Source organism: Aspergillus nomiae, assembly GCF_001204775.2.
Source record: "Aspergillus nomiae NRRL 13137 chromosome Unknown contig00182, whole genome shotgun sequence".
Taxonomy (NCBI): domain Eukaryota; kingdom Fungi; phylum Ascomycota; class Eurotiomycetes; order Eurotiales; family Aspergillaceae; genus Aspergillus; species Aspergillus nomiae.
In genome coordinates, this window is record NW_015378237.1 from 44,288 (window position 1) to 58,793 (window position 14,506).

Genomic DNA, 14,506 nt, shown 5'->3' on the forward strand with positions numbered 1-14,506 from the left:
TCCAATGCGTGGTCAAGCTTTCATTTCAGTTGGCCAGGAGGACTCGTCCCTGGTTGGGCTTCTATTGGCGATTGATATCATCTTATTTTGTCCGACCATAGTCATAACACCCAGGGTAGTGCACACGCTTGCCAATCGCAATATAATACATAGACAGCCGTCCTAACGGTGTGACCCTGAGCGCAAAACATCCAGCCTCTCTGCCACCTGTTCGTTCTCCTCTGGGCCCTGGTCGTATGTCACGATGACCTCTTGCGTCTGCTTGATCCCGGAGCTCCCAAGTATACTTTTAGCACTGTTGTCGTCTCGTCGGTCGGGAAGGATGATAGTCTCCCCACAGTAGTAAGGATCTCGCTGGCGAGACCCAGCCAGGCCCCGGCGATTCCGGCTTCTCTTTGCGGAGTTGCTGTAGGCATGGGAAGATGGCTCGTCACTGTGATTGTAGGAGGAACTGATCCGGACAAACAGCACCCGGAGGGAAGGAATCGAGGCGGCAAAAATGGTCAGACCTGTTTCAGCCGATGCCCAGATGAGAATCTCCGAACATGCATCTATGGTCGCATTAGCACGAAATCAAACGAGGGAAGAGGAAGGTAGAGAGACATACAGGTATAGTCGGCGACGTTTGACACGTTGGTTAGCTTCGTGGTCTTGATGAAGGCCGTCGCTGCCGCACTGGGAAATGGCCATGTCAGTACTTCACTTGGTTGCAGTTGGAGATGCAGAGCACACGTACAAGATACCCAAGCTCATCGCGATTGCGATGCCTAGCTTCTCGCGTCGCCTCATCTGGAGCTTCCAAATCACCAACCATGGCAGTAAGGCCAAGATGAAATCCATACATCCGGAATAGGCTAAGAAACATGTCAGCGAACCGCCTCTCGATTAAAGCGCTTCTTATATAGTACCCCCGGCAGTAAGAGCGATCGTCTGAAAGATATAGCTGGGCCAGCAGTCCGCCGTCGGCATGAGCTCGGCATTCCAGAGTGCCGCCGCGGGCTTGCACTGCAGCAGGTAGCAAATGGCACATAGCCACATGATGATATTCATAGAGATGATGATGAACCACAGGATCGCCCTCTGCCAGGTGCTTGTCACAATGCGCAACAGGGTGATGGCGAAGGACGTCTTGCTGAGCACACAGCTGATGATGCAGATAATCATGCCAATATAGATCAACTTCAACGCTCCAGGCGTTTGACTGGGATCGTCAATATCGCCAACATGTTTACCGATTACGCCCATCTGGACGCCTCGGGTGGTGAGCGCCGTGTAGACAAGGAGCAGCACCTGTCGGTCGATGATCAGTTATCAAGTAGCGTTAAACCGAAGGAAGGCCACGGACCAGAGCCAGGCAGATTACCATATCATCCCATCCGAATCCTCTATTCAACATCACCTTGCAATATATTCGGAGGGCGACAATAAGAGCCGGAATTAAGACGAGGATCCAGCACACCGCCAGGATGGTTGGACCCTGGTTGTCAATCACCTTCGACGACATGGCTCGTCAGCGAATTGGGGTATATGGAAGCATGCAGAGGATGTTCAGAAAGACTTTCGCCGGCACAGTGTCGGGTAGAAGCTGTCAAGCCGCCCGGATGTCCAGGGCTACCAATACCAGGGTAAATGTACGGAGCAAAAAGTGAACCTCCACCCCTGGAGTTTTGTCTCCTGGGGAGTCCAAACCTCAAGAATGTTGTAGGCCAAGTCTCTGTAGCGCCGTACACAGCGAAACTGTACCTTTTTTTAATTTTCATTTTTTCTTTTTCTTTCATAATAGGGGAGTATGTGACGTGGGTTCATCCTTCATACTTACTGACTTAGAAACACGAATAACGGCAAAGATTGACATGAACAACCTCCACTGAACAAGGGTCACTCCCGACTTAAGCTGAACTAATATCAACCGCTGCTTTATAGTGGCAAGGATAAAGTACCGCAGTAACATTGGGGTGAAACCCCCGCTCGACGAATCGATATTGATCAAATACGCACACTGCAGGGGGTGATAACCATAAGAGGAGCACATCCTGAACAGCCGAGTCATAGAACGAGCCCTTAATGGACCTATGCCATGGCCAATGAGCCAACCCGCACGGTTAGCGATCGTTAGCGATCGTTAGCGAAGTGGATATGACATGGATCGGCATCCGTCCAAACTCCAGAGCGCTCCGCCAGCGGGTCGGACCTTTTTTGTGGGAGGCTGCCGTTGGACTGCTGGTGGGCCAGGGGCTTTGTTTGTTGACTAGAATTCTGCCAGTTTTATCTTAATGCCCTGGTCGATATGACTCGATGGTATAGGAAGAGATACCTTTAAAAGTTACGATATAAGACCAGATCACTACTGAACTAGGAAGTGGTACCAGCGGTGACGTTGTTACAGTGGCCCAGTTCATCCCACCGACATTCTTTTCGCACCCTGCCACACTAGTCTTCTCCTTAGCACGTCCTCTGGTATACTTCAAGCAGGGCTTGCGCAGGAGTACCGCCAAGCCAGCTAGCCAGCTTCACTATCCTCACTCATGACACAATCGGCACCGTTAGCGCAAGGTGTCTTACTCAATAGTAGGGACTAGAGCGTACAGGATTCGATATTAATCCGTGTCGGTTATATACCCACAAATGGCAAGGCCGCCAACGCATCGATAATAACGTCCTGTGCCACCAACGGCAAACAGCACACGCCTGGGAAACAAACGTGCCATTTTACTCCGTATATCGTTCTATATGGGCCTCAATAGCCCACGGGGTACCCACCCAGAGACACAAACACCTTTCTAAGCAGTTGGATTAAGGGACTGAGCAGGTACCCTGTACGACTAGACGGGCTCCCTGTGCGCCTATAACACCGCTTGATATAGAAGCTACGAAGACACATCAAGGAAGATACTGTTGATCATGCCCCCACAAGGAGCATGGGGCCGAACTCAGACATCTTCCTATGGCGCCGAGGCAAAATAAGCCTGATAGACTCGAGAATCCCAGATTGTACGCTGCCGTCCGGAGAGTTTACCCCCATTCCTCTTCCTTGTGGAGCTGGCGTACCGTGCTGCACGAGCCCGGGTGTCATATCATCCTTCCCCCCACATCCTCCAGTCCGACATTAAGTATATCTACCCCGAATGTAGACAGGTCAACAACGAACAGGGAAGTGCCTGGAACGCTGCATACCTAGTGCAGTGTGCTGAAACGACCCATCAGACAAACATGTTCTCTATCAACGAGCTGGTAATGAACCTGGGGTTGGCAATCATCATCCTGGGCGTCTCTCACCTTCTTTGGAACTACCTTTCGTCCCCGTTGAAGATCTTTCCAGGGCCATTCTGGGCTAGCTTTACCAATCTGTGGCGCCTCCAGGATGTATTCAGGGGCCGTTGTGATATCACACACAACCAGCTGCACCGCAAGTTTGGAACTGCGGTGCGGATGGGTCCCAACGTTCTCAGTCTCTCCGACCCTAGCCTCATCCCTCATGTCTTCAATTCGAAGAATCCGTGGATGAAGGTTCGTTTCCCTGACTTGCGTAGTAACCGATACTATCCTAACTAACCCAATCATCAGAGTAATATGTACAATGTGAACGACGTGATTGTCTCCGGCGTGCGCTTGAAGAACCTCTTCTCGAATCAAGATGAGAAATGGCACTCGACCTACATCCGGCCAGTGAAGGGGCTCTATTCAATGACCAAGGTGCAGGAGATGGAGCCTGGCGTGGATATGACCATTAACTTGTTCATGGATATACTGCGAGAGCGATTTGTGGAAAAGGGCCGCCCTTGCGACATGGCTGACTACCTTAATTTCTGTAAGTCACCGACGAAACGTCTTCCGTCAGCTCTACTGATCCGTGGGTCCCGATAGTTGCATGGGATGTTATGAGTGAAATCACTTTCTCTGAAAACCTGGGCATCCTGGAGGCTGGTTCGGACCATCAAGGCTTTCTAAGCCGATCGAACAAGAGTCTCGACTACTTCGCCCCAGTGAGATCAATCAACCTCCTTTGCGCCTGGACGCAGCTGACCCTTGCAGATCTCTCAGATGCCGGTCTTAGACTTGCTTCTAGACAAGAACCCGATCGTCCGTCTCGGTCCGCCTACCTTTGTCTGGGCTAATATTTTTAGTCTCGAGCAACTCCAGAAGCGCCTGAGCGGTGGCACTTCACCGAGCAACCACACGGACTTCCTTGACAAATTCTTGGAAACCAAGAAGAAGTACCCTGATCTCGTCAATGATAATACGGTCGTCGGCTATCTCTTGTCCAACACTTTGGCTGGTAGTGATACGACCGGCAGTACGATGTGCTCCGCGGTTTACCACATCCTGAAGCATCCTCGCGTCTATCGAAAGTTATGTGATGAACTGTATGCGGCCAAACTCCCTCTCCCAGCCAGGTGGAAGGACCTGCAGGGGCTCACCTATCTTGATGCCGTCATGCGTGAGTCCATGCGAGTTAACCCTGGTGTTGGCCTCATGCTCGAGCGGATTGTTCCTGAAGGTGGCTTTACTCTTCCCGACGGACGTTTCATTCCCGAGGGAACTATTGTTGGCATGAACCCCTGGGTGATCAACAAGAATGAGGCCGTCTTCGGGGCCAACACTGAGGATTTTATCCCCGAGCGTTGGCTGCCAAGCTCGGGTGAAAGCGAGGAAGCTTACCAAGCACGATTTTCTAAAATGAAGAGTACTGACTTCAGCTTTGGGGCTGGCCCCCGGATGTGTATGGGGCGATATCTATCCCAACTCGAAAGCTACAAACTCATTGCGACTTTGTTCAGTACTTTTGAGGTCAGTTTCCCCTCGGTTCCTGGTAAGACATTACTAACTGCGTATTTCAGATGGAGCTTGCTAGCCTCGATCACATGTGGCATGTCACCAACTCATGGTTTGTCAGACACGAGGATATTCCTGTCAAGATGCGGGAGCGTACGGACCTGGCAGTCAGCGCTTAACGTTGTATGTGGTTATGTAATTTCACGACTCGATTTCTGTTACGAGATGTGTATTTTGGACAATAGTGCATACGATCGCATGTTGCTCTACGATTAAATAATCCATCTGTGGGCAATCAAATTCTATTCCCTTTTGTTCTTCTTTCAATGACATGTCTATTGTGGTCGTGTAAAGGGGTGTCTTTCGGGCCTCTATCTAGCCCTAGGGGTCGACAGCTGGCTACAGCTTTTGGTCCTTTTCTCTGCGTTTCTCTTAACTAAGAAGATGGTTCGCATCAGGCGATTGTGGGTCAAGACCCCACCTGTCAGATGCACGTTAATATGACATATCAACAGGAATATTAAACTGTGGTGCCTGAAGTTGGAGAAGATCTTCATAGCTGCTTTGGAGATACAGTCTCGGCGGCCGACGGCTGCTCTGGACGTCCATGGATGCCGGACGAACAGGGGGTCAGACCTGAAAAGATTACCATCTTTTCCTGCATTCGGACAGGAGCATAAGTGGTGGAGAAAGTTGCTCGTGTGTGGGTCAAACATCATCGTATAAGACGTGCAGTCGATGTGGAGCGCTTCGCGGAACAAGGATAATGATTCTCTGAAGCCGCTAGACAAATCGTACTTTTGTTAACTGGTGGATACCAGAGGCCTTTCGGTTATGCTACGATGAGATCAGCCATGGTTTCCTCCATAGATCCACTCAGCAACCCGGTAGTAACTGTGGTGATAACTCACAGCGCGCATGCAGATCATAGGGAATAAAATATATGCATTGGCGAGGAACATCGAACACTCTCTCGACTATTCAGTGATGCTGCCAAACAAAGTCTCTACTCGTACTTTAATGTGATACTCCCCCTTAAGTAGACTTCACATGGGAGCAATCTGCGTATAGCCAAGGATGGGACTGGGTAGAGTAACAGTTTGACATTTTCATGTCTTTAGCTTTGTTGTCCTCATGTTATATTAATTATTATTACGCCTTTTCCTGCATGGTTATGCCGCCAATGGCTAGCTTGACGCATACCTATAATTAAGGTGCGCTCTGGTCACCTTGCACGTGTTGATCTACGTAGAGTATCCAAGCCCTCCAGCACTGAAGCACCACAGCTAGTGATTTCCTCTTGAGGCTTCAGGTATATTGCTCAACTACTAGCCTCCAGATAACGGACCGGGCTGTCCGTTTACTCGTACGAAACATCATCGCATGTGGGATTGAAATGAGTCTCAGACAGGACGAAAGTAATCTCGCAGTCTAATGCAGCCCCCTCTTGGCCTTAGAGCGGCGTTTGAACTAGGTTTCCTGTCTCACCCTGTGCAGAATAGGACAACGCCGGAGTTCATTACAGTCAATCGGACGGTAGAGCCGGACGGCAAGTTGAGCGCCGTGTATCGTCTCCTGAACCTTCCCTATTAGCACCAGAGCCTTGATCTCGTGTCGCGCCAGCTTGCTCCACGACGTTTGCAACAGCGCCAGTGTCAGCTGCCACAGACTGCACCATTCTCTGCAATCCGATTGTGTATGAGTTTGTATTGCTCTACATGAAGAGTCAATCTGCGGATCGAATCCATGCGACACTCTGCATATGGTACATTGCCTCTGCTAATCGGGATGCAAGGAGTGAACATGGGTATCCCTCAAATTCTATATACAGCTAGACAGAAATGGGAAAATAAGTATGTACACGCATCCCATACCATGAGGTCGATCTAACACATCATATCGGTCGATACCAGGCATCTTCAACAAACTCCCACCGCAGGGTGCATCTCACAGGCGTTGCGATACCGATGGCATGTGATATTATCACAGGAAAAGGTTAGGTGTCATATTGGAATCTCCGAAAAAAGCCCTATGATATTTCTCCCACACGCATTCTAAATGTTTCGCTCACACTACTCAGGGAGCCGTTCACCTGCGCTGAGTCACTCCAGGCCGACGAGCTCACAGTTTCTCCGTGAAGTGAATGGTGACCAAACTGTCATTATATGGATCTCCGTTGCAAGAGCTCTGTGCGTTTCAGGAGTAGCGACCTTTCGACTTTGCAACCAAGATTAGTTGCATCTCTGGAGAGGTTGCACCGGACTCATGAGAAGAACCCAGTCATTCATTGGGAATGCTACCCAGGATATATCCACATGCGCAAAGCCTCATATGTGTGATACAGAACTGGATCGTTCGGTCGGAGTGTAGCTCGATAGGGCATGCACCGGAACGGCAGCGACATGAACCAATCTTCCCAGGATTGCATACTCCATCTTCAGCTTCACACTGTAGAACATGGCTTTCAGGGATACATGGATCCGAAAGAAGCCTGCATATTGCACCCCCACGACCGCCGCGTCCATGCCGATCATTACAAAATTAATCAGTAGGAGATGGACCAGGATGCCTTTATACTGGCCCCGTGGCGTTAGTTTCAGCATCTCAACTGCGGCCCAAGCATAGATGGCCGATAATACAATCTCTTGCACAGAGAAGGCCACTAGCTGAATCCGTTCGAAGATGTCAAAGGCCGGATTGAAATCGGGATGGTTGTCGGAATGCGCGCCAAACTCAAGGACCGACGCAGGGACATGAAACAGAATGGCATCTGTGATAATCATGATCAAGGTCCAGCGCAAAATCCTGCGGCTGTGAACGACCAGATGTAATCGAGACCACAGAACCATGGATTGGCCGGTGACCATGCCCCACCATCCAACAACCTCGAGGGCGACAGAGAAGTAACTGGGGAAGATTTTAAAGATGAGTAGCGCATAGCCCAGTGCGAAGGGGACGATGCTGATCGAGGCTATCACCAGACTCCAAAAATAACATCCCCCATATCGTTTGAATGTGGTGAAACACAAGACGACGAGTTCGATGGCATTATACCATGCGATGCCGATAAACGTCGCCACGGTACATTCCAGGGCGAACTCCGCACTGGACTCGGTGCGAAAAGGATTATAGTGACTGTTCTTTCCACTGTCCGACATCAGGGCATGATGAGCGCTGTCGGGAATCCCCTGTTCCACCGCTATCGGCATACAGCGACATGAAGACCCATCGACGAGCGCGATGAGAGAAAATGAGACAAAGGATTTGTTTCACGGAATTGAGCTGGAGCTCCTAAATCAACGCGTCTGTCTTGGCGTTAAGACTAAACGTGGCCCCTGAAAGCTACTGCTCGACTTGGGTCCGTGGTTGGACCGCGGCCGGCTGTCCACGGAAGGATGCGAAACGCAGAGACTTCCTGGAATTTCCGATAGCTTGGCACAAGCTGCATGCTCATTGCTGGCACGTTCTGGCGGCGACTCGATCAGCAGCGCGGGGACTGAATCCTGGGGCTGCTGGGCCATGGAAACTGGGGATCCAGTTTAACCTTATCTTCGGAGCACTTCTCTGGGCGACTCCAACCCAATAACACTCTCTCACACGTCATTTCTATCAGGAAAGGATCTGCAAGTGTGTTTCGTCTGTTGCCACCGTGCTCAAATTTCACTCCTGGCACGTAGAATGCATCACTCTCTGGTAGAGACGTGATGAGCAGCTCTTGCAGATGTCTGGCCGGGTCAAGGACCAAGAGCTCCCAGGTAGCCGTGTAGGTCGACTTCGTATATCATAGATACTCATCGGACATGCTTGAAAAGGCCTAGGGGGACGCTATTTCTAGGAAATGGTTCTCTATATTTGGGCTCCGGTACGTCCGCCAAGGGAAATAAGAGGAAGAAAAGAAAATCCAAATAAACATTACGTATTCTTCAAGCCCTAGCTAGCCATGCACCTAGGGAACGATGCAATCCATCTATCTACCTTGCCGATCAGTGAACAACAGTCGACTCCACCGTCTGGGTTGTAAATCGATGCGCTCCGCCAAGATCCGGAGACTCAATAGCAACCCGTTTCTCGGACTTCCCAGAATGCTCTTCGAACATCTCGTCCACGCTTGTATTCTTATTCCATGAAGAGGGATCCCCAAATCGATCTGCAGCCAGGCCAGCGATGCTCATGCGCGCTTGGATATCTGGTATTTTATGTCGGACAGCCAGCAGGGCGAGCACAACGAAAGTCAAGCCACAGAGTACGTACAACAAACTGACCGCGACCAACGTGATGAAAGGAGCCTTCGGGAGCCGCGCCACGAGAAATGACTCTCGATCCTGTGCCGCTATGGCTGGTCGTGCATCGACTGCGTCCGCCCCCAGAGCGACGGTGACTTTACTAAAGGACTCGGCAATCTGGTCCACAAACACCTGGGCAGAACCACTCAAAATGGCTGCTCCCGCCGTCTGTTCGATCGTAGGATACCAGTTGTTAAGGTGTGAGATGCTCGTCTGCCAGACGTTGCTCGTAGAGGTGTTGCTGATAGTTGGGACAAACCGCGTTACCGTGTTGTTCACCCGGTCGTACTCAATGTCGTAGATCGTCGTGTTGCAGCCCAGGATGAACGCATATGGGCCGTGAAGGCTCTTGAGAAACTCAGTGGAGTTCGGCGCTTCTCCACCGGCCAGACTCATGATGTTGCCCGCCGCAAAGTAGTATGGGTTGCCCACACCCTTGTTGTACATGCTCTGGCTCATATCTTCGGCCATGCTGGCGTTGGTGAAGAATGCCGTTTTCAAGCCAGTCTGAGTGAAGCTACCGGCGAAGTCACTGGAGCAGTTGTATGTGACGACCGACGCGTTGTTTTTCAATTTACACTTCGTCGATATCAGTTCGCATTGTGTCCTCGCTCCGTATGTCTTCGCCGTATAGTCTCGGTTGGGCAGCGATGCCCCTTCCGGTGCTTGCAAGTAGGCGTATTTGTTCGCCTGTGGGTCGGTATATGTCGAGACAGTCGCCTGGTCGGACATGTCGTTCAGAACCCCCAGAGACACCGTTCCGTTTCTGAGGAAACTGCCTGTAACCGCTAGGGAAACGCTACATAAAATTTGCTCTCCGCTTTGCGCTGCCACCGAGTTGTTGCTCGTAAGACATTCAGGTATGAGTCCAAAACTATAGTCCGTCTGGTTGCTGACCGGTTTGACTTGAGTGAATTCCACAGTAGTGGTGGTAAGATGCAGCCAGGTATCCCCTAGGGCGACCAGCAACCTCTCCGGGTGTCAGAACATCTCAAGCAACCTTCAGCAGATCGGCAGAACTTACCCAAGCAGTATTGCGAGTACGGCAACTGATGCAGCGGTGGTCAAGGGAGGTGTCAGCGGCGCACGCGTCTTTCTCCACGAAACGAGATAGACGAGCCACCCCCAAATCGCGGCGAGAGTGCTTCCATCGAGAAACTTCAACGTCAGTGCCAATTGGTATGGGGTCGGCAGGCGATCCACGCGAGAACTCTGGATATCTTGGAAGAAATGTCGTGCTATGGGAAACGAGGCGAGGGTTAACATAAACCCGGACAGCATCGTAGCGACAGAGCTAGCCCAGGAAGCTAAGAACAGAAGGACACTCGAGTTCATATTGACATAAAGTGCGCTTGCTTCGTCATTCTCCGCGGGCATGCGAAGGCTCTCGAAAGGAGGATCTCCATGGCTCACACGATACTTGAAGACCAGCACCAGGAATGCCACGGTGAGTGCGAGGATGGGGATCGTGACCACGAAAGAACTCCACGTAATCAACACCGCATGGTTGGTATTTCTCGAAGACGAAGCACCATCATCACTTGGAGAACTGGACAATGGGATCGAAGCGCCCTCGACCGGCGTCTTGCGGTCTGTCTTCGCCATGAGAAGGAGTATAGCTCACTGGAGATTTAGATGAGGAAAGTGTATACGGCGACGACAACGTGACTTCGGGGCCCCTTGTTGATTTTATTGCAAGAGCCCAACGAGCCCAACGAGCCCAACATCTCCATGCGTTGAAAAAAAGGAGAAAAGAAAAGAGAAAAATATCCGAGCGCTTGTTGTGTTGGTCATTCCTGAGGCTGACGTGGGGGCCAAAGGATTGTTGAGGCTATGTTGCTAACCTTCGTATACAAAAGTCTCTAATCACAGCCCGAGCTTCGGAACTCCGCCACGCGAGCTAAATCACTTTAATGCATTCCTAATCTCGCTTAAGTCTGTACGCCTGAAACGTCAAAGCACACAGCCTGGTCTTAGACCCTGACAAGGCACTCTGAAGAAAGACTGGGAAGGGTCCGATCCGATCTCGCCCCACGGCCCCAGTCCAGCGCTTCAAGGCAGACCATTCATCCAATAACAAGCTACTGGTCGTGGCACTAATGCGATAAGTCGAAGCTTTAATAGGCTTAAAAAGGCTTAGGCATAGAATGGTAATTTGACATGTAGTGTGCATGACTGGGAGGAAAAATGCCCAAGCGTAGGGAGAGATTATGATACAGATCAATGCAGAATTATTCCACCAACTCGAATTTCACTGACTTATCAGTTCCAAATGTGTCCTTCCAGCTCTCCCACAGTCGTTCCAACTCTCTCATGTATTGCTGGTGTAACTGATTGATATATTTCTCATCTGGGTCCCATCGTTGTTGAGTGACGGGAATGGGATTTCCCACGACGACATTCAACGGCTTACGATAAGGGCAGAAGATGTTGAAGCGGCCAATAGAGAACGCTACTTTGTGTCCAACACACCATTCCCACAGTCGTGCGGCGAATCTGAGCACAGACTTTGATTCGACGTCCACGCGGTCGAAGATATCATTCTCCCCAAACGCCACCACAGGCACGATGTCGGCACCAGTTTCCACGGCGACTCGGATAAAACCCTTACGAATTTTGATAACGACCCCCATGGTGCCCGGTCGAGCGACGTTGTATTCACGACTCCCTCCCACAGTAATGGTAATGGCACGGCCCATCCCCCGACCGTCATGGCCTCCCCGTGTCAAATGCCTGATGCATGAAGTTCGAGAGACACCACTGAGCCCAGCAGAGAGGAGATATTCTCGAAGCAGTGGTTGAGAGAAGACACTATCCTTCATCAACAGGGTATTGGTAATCCCAGGGAAGAGCTGGGAGAACCCGGCCACGTCTGCGGCGAATGCGCCGACAGCTCCTCGGATAGCGACACCATGCGGATGGTAGCCGAAGATATACTTCCTCCGCGGTGAGAGAGATGCCGAACGATAGAGTCTCAGGGGAAAGTAGGATATAAGGATTTTCCAGATCCAAGACCTCCGGAACTTATCATTCCGTAGAGGAAGGGTACCCGCTTGGTGTGCTTTGGAAAAATACTTGATATAGATGATGTAGATCAAAACCAGAAATCGCAAACGGGGTATCAGAAGAAGTGAATATCCAAGCAAGGGTAAAATGAACCAAGTGTTGCACAGCGCGGTCATCAGGGCTGCCTCTGCAAGATCGTTAAGGAAGGGCCTATCACTCGGGGATTAGTTACAACCGAAAGGCACGACAATGGTGATATGGCTGGGGAGATCTACTTAGCCGTTGGTTTGCCTGCTGGCTGAGACAATTGGACTGACTGGAGAACCATTCCAGAACGGTTCCGGATTTCGCTGAGCTGACACTGAGTATCATCGATCTTCACATCTGGAATGTCCATGGCCATTAGGTCCGGATTGCGCGCCAGCTCAACGATCTTTTCCGCGCCTGCCACACGCCCTTCCTTTTTCTGACATAGCTTGGCAAGGTCAAGCGCTTTCTCTTTATATGAGCAATCACTCATGACCTTCAAAAGGGCATTGCTTAACTCCCGGCCATTAATATTCGGGGCTTGGGTTTTGTTGCCGTACACCCCAATTCCAAGCCACTCCGCTCGGGCAGCATTCTCATAGCAATCCTGCCATGCCGGTAGAACCACATGGGGGACACCATTTCTATGCCTGTTAGCGGCTACCCTGTATGAAGGGTAGGCGAAGGAGAACTCACTGGATGGCCTCGTACCAAGAGTTCGCTCCACCGTGGTGAACGGAGCAGATAATCTGCCCAGTCTGAAGCATGGCCATGGGTTCAACGGAGAACCATGGATGAATACGAACGCGATCGGCTTCAGTCTCCTGCCTCAGTGGCTGGATAGACCGGCTGTATACATCATCCTCATCATGCGGGTGTTTGGGAAGCTTCCACAGAATCTGTATCTCCTCACCCTTCCAGGCATCAAGGAAAAGCTTGAGACCTGTTGCAATACTCTCTGCAACCTTTGGGTCGGGCGCATAAAGCGTCCCAAGATTAACCAACACCGTCGGCGCTTTTCGCAGCCAACTTGCCAGTTCGGAGTCCTGTTTGTGAACCGCAGCCGTGGGGAGTAAAATCGGGCCACATGGAAGAATATTATCTGGTACCTCCATAGGCCAGTCAAGCTCTTTCAGCGCCGGGGAAAGATGGAATCGATCGGGCCTCCAGGCATCAGCAAACGGAAACCGACCGTGGATCTTGTGCCGAATCCTCCACTCGCGGATCTCACGCCGCCGCCCACTTCCATGGTACATCTTTGCCGTTTTGATGACAGCCAGAGCATTGAGTGGAACCAGATGCCATGGAAGAGGGTATGGAAATCCTGTCCCCGGCCTAGTCTGTAGTCAGTGGTTGCAACTTTTGAAGGGTTAAGGACATCAACTCACAAGGGATATTTCCACAGCGCAGCGGATTGTGGTTGCAATCCAAGAACAATGTGAGTGAGGGACGTAGTATTGATCAAAATCGCGGTGTATCCCGTGTTATATGCAGCATCTCTTCCTTGTAGGAAGAAGAAGTCCGCCGCGATAACAGACGGCTGAACGGTCTTAATGATCTCCACGCAGCAGTTGTAGATATCCACGTATTCGTCTTCCGTCCAACCCCAGATGTCTTCGCACAGGGACTGGAACCCAAGTACCGCCCCATGATATCCAGGGGGATGGAAAGCACCTCGCTTCCCAGTGCGGATAAAGACATCCGTATTTGAAGGTCCTCTAATAGGATGGAAGTGAATCCGTGACCGGAATGACCCATCATACGCGGAGGCATTGTCAGCCAGGAGCTTGTCAATGCGTCGCTCAAGGGCAGGGAAGGATCCAATATGCACGTCCACATCTCCTCGCACCAGTAGCTCATGCGTAATCGCCAGAATAATGTTTGTTTGGCCATGCTCGCTATTTGCGAGAAACAGCACACTTGTGCGCTGATTGCTGGCCATCATAAGAGAAAGACAACGAGTGTAGGATGTGCGTTAGGGTTTCAGATCATACATGAGGAATCAACACAGGGTACAGGAGACAAGGCATACCACGCTCAGACAGGTGACCATATATACCAAATGCTTAACACAGACGGAGGAAATCCAAAACGCTTTTTGAGATTAGGGTTAATTGCCAAGTCCAAGGCCGAATTGACTCGAAACTAAGGTCGACGTCGATCGCTATGTACGGAACACCAAATTTGGGCCCTAGCTTCCTTCCGGTTTCTGAGTCCATCAGCCCAAACAACGGGATTTCCTGCCAAGCATCAATCGTCAATTAGACCTTTCTTGCGAGACTGGGTCCCTTGGAACACAGGATTCCAAATCGTATGATGATCCTTAAGTTAATTCAAACACATCTAGCCAAAACCTTACCAGACTAGGCGCAACAAGGTGATCACCAAAGAAAGCCAAGAGTTTGGAAATAGGAAAA

The 14,506-nt window shown here is 50.7% G+C and overlaps 5 protein-coding genes across 5 annotated transcripts; 1 reads left to right on the forward strand and 4 right to left on the reverse strand.

Moving 5' to 3' along the window:
- Nucleotides 1-162: 162 nt before the first annotated feature.
- Nucleotides 163-1,504, reverse strand: ANOM_007480 (uncharacterized protein; the record flags this gene model as incomplete). The annotated part of the gene is made up of 5 exons (XM_015552736.1): nt 163-551; nt 608-675; nt 737-854; nt 909-1,290; nt 1,346-1,504. 5 exons carry the CDS (start codon nt 1,502-1,504, stop codon nt 163-165), a joined length of 1,116 nt encoding a protein of 371 aa, XP_015405830.1.
- Nucleotides 1,505-3,210: 1,706 nt separating this feature from the next.
- On the forward strand, nt 3,211-4,952 carry ANOM_007481 (cytochrome P450; the record flags this gene model as incomplete). The annotated part of the gene is made up of 5 exons (XM_015552737.1): nt 3,211-3,507; nt 3,565-3,808; nt 3,865-3,983; nt 4,033-4,788; nt 4,839-4,952. The coding sequence occupies 5 exons, from the start codon at nt 3,211-3,213 to the stop codon at nt 4,950-4,952; spliced, it is 1,530 nt and encodes a 509-aa protein (XP_015405831.1).
- A 2,148-nt stretch (nt 4,953-7,100) lies between these two features.
- ANOM_007482 (uncharacterized protein) lies at nt 7,101-7,931 on the reverse strand (the record flags this gene model as incomplete). Its single annotated transcript, XM_015552738.1, has 1 exon — nt 7,101-7,931. The coding sequence occupies one exon, from the start codon at nt 7,929-7,931 to the stop codon at nt 7,101-7,103; it is 831 nt and encodes a 276-aa protein (XP_015405828.1).
- An 825-nt stretch (nt 7,932-8,756) lies between these two features.
- On the reverse strand, nt 8,757-10,661 carry ANOM_007483 (uncharacterized protein; the record flags this gene model as incomplete). The annotated part of the gene is made up of 2 exons (XM_015552739.1): nt 8,757-10,026; nt 10,081-10,661. 2 exons carry the CDS (start codon nt 10,659-10,661, stop codon nt 8,757-8,759), a joined length of 1,851 nt encoding a protein of 616 aa, XP_015405829.1.
- A 626-nt stretch (nt 10,662-11,287) lies between these two features.
- Nucleotides 11,288-14,034, reverse strand: ANOM_007484 (Diacylglycerol acyltransferase family; the record flags this gene model as incomplete). Its single annotated transcript, XM_015552740.1, has 4 exons — nt 11,288-12,272; nt 12,338-12,733; nt 12,786-13,424; nt 13,478-14,034. 4 exons carry the CDS (start codon nt 14,032-14,034, stop codon nt 11,288-11,290), a joined length of 2,577 nt encoding a protein of 858 aa, XP_015405832.1.
- Nucleotides 14,035-14,506: the final 472 nt, after the last annotated feature.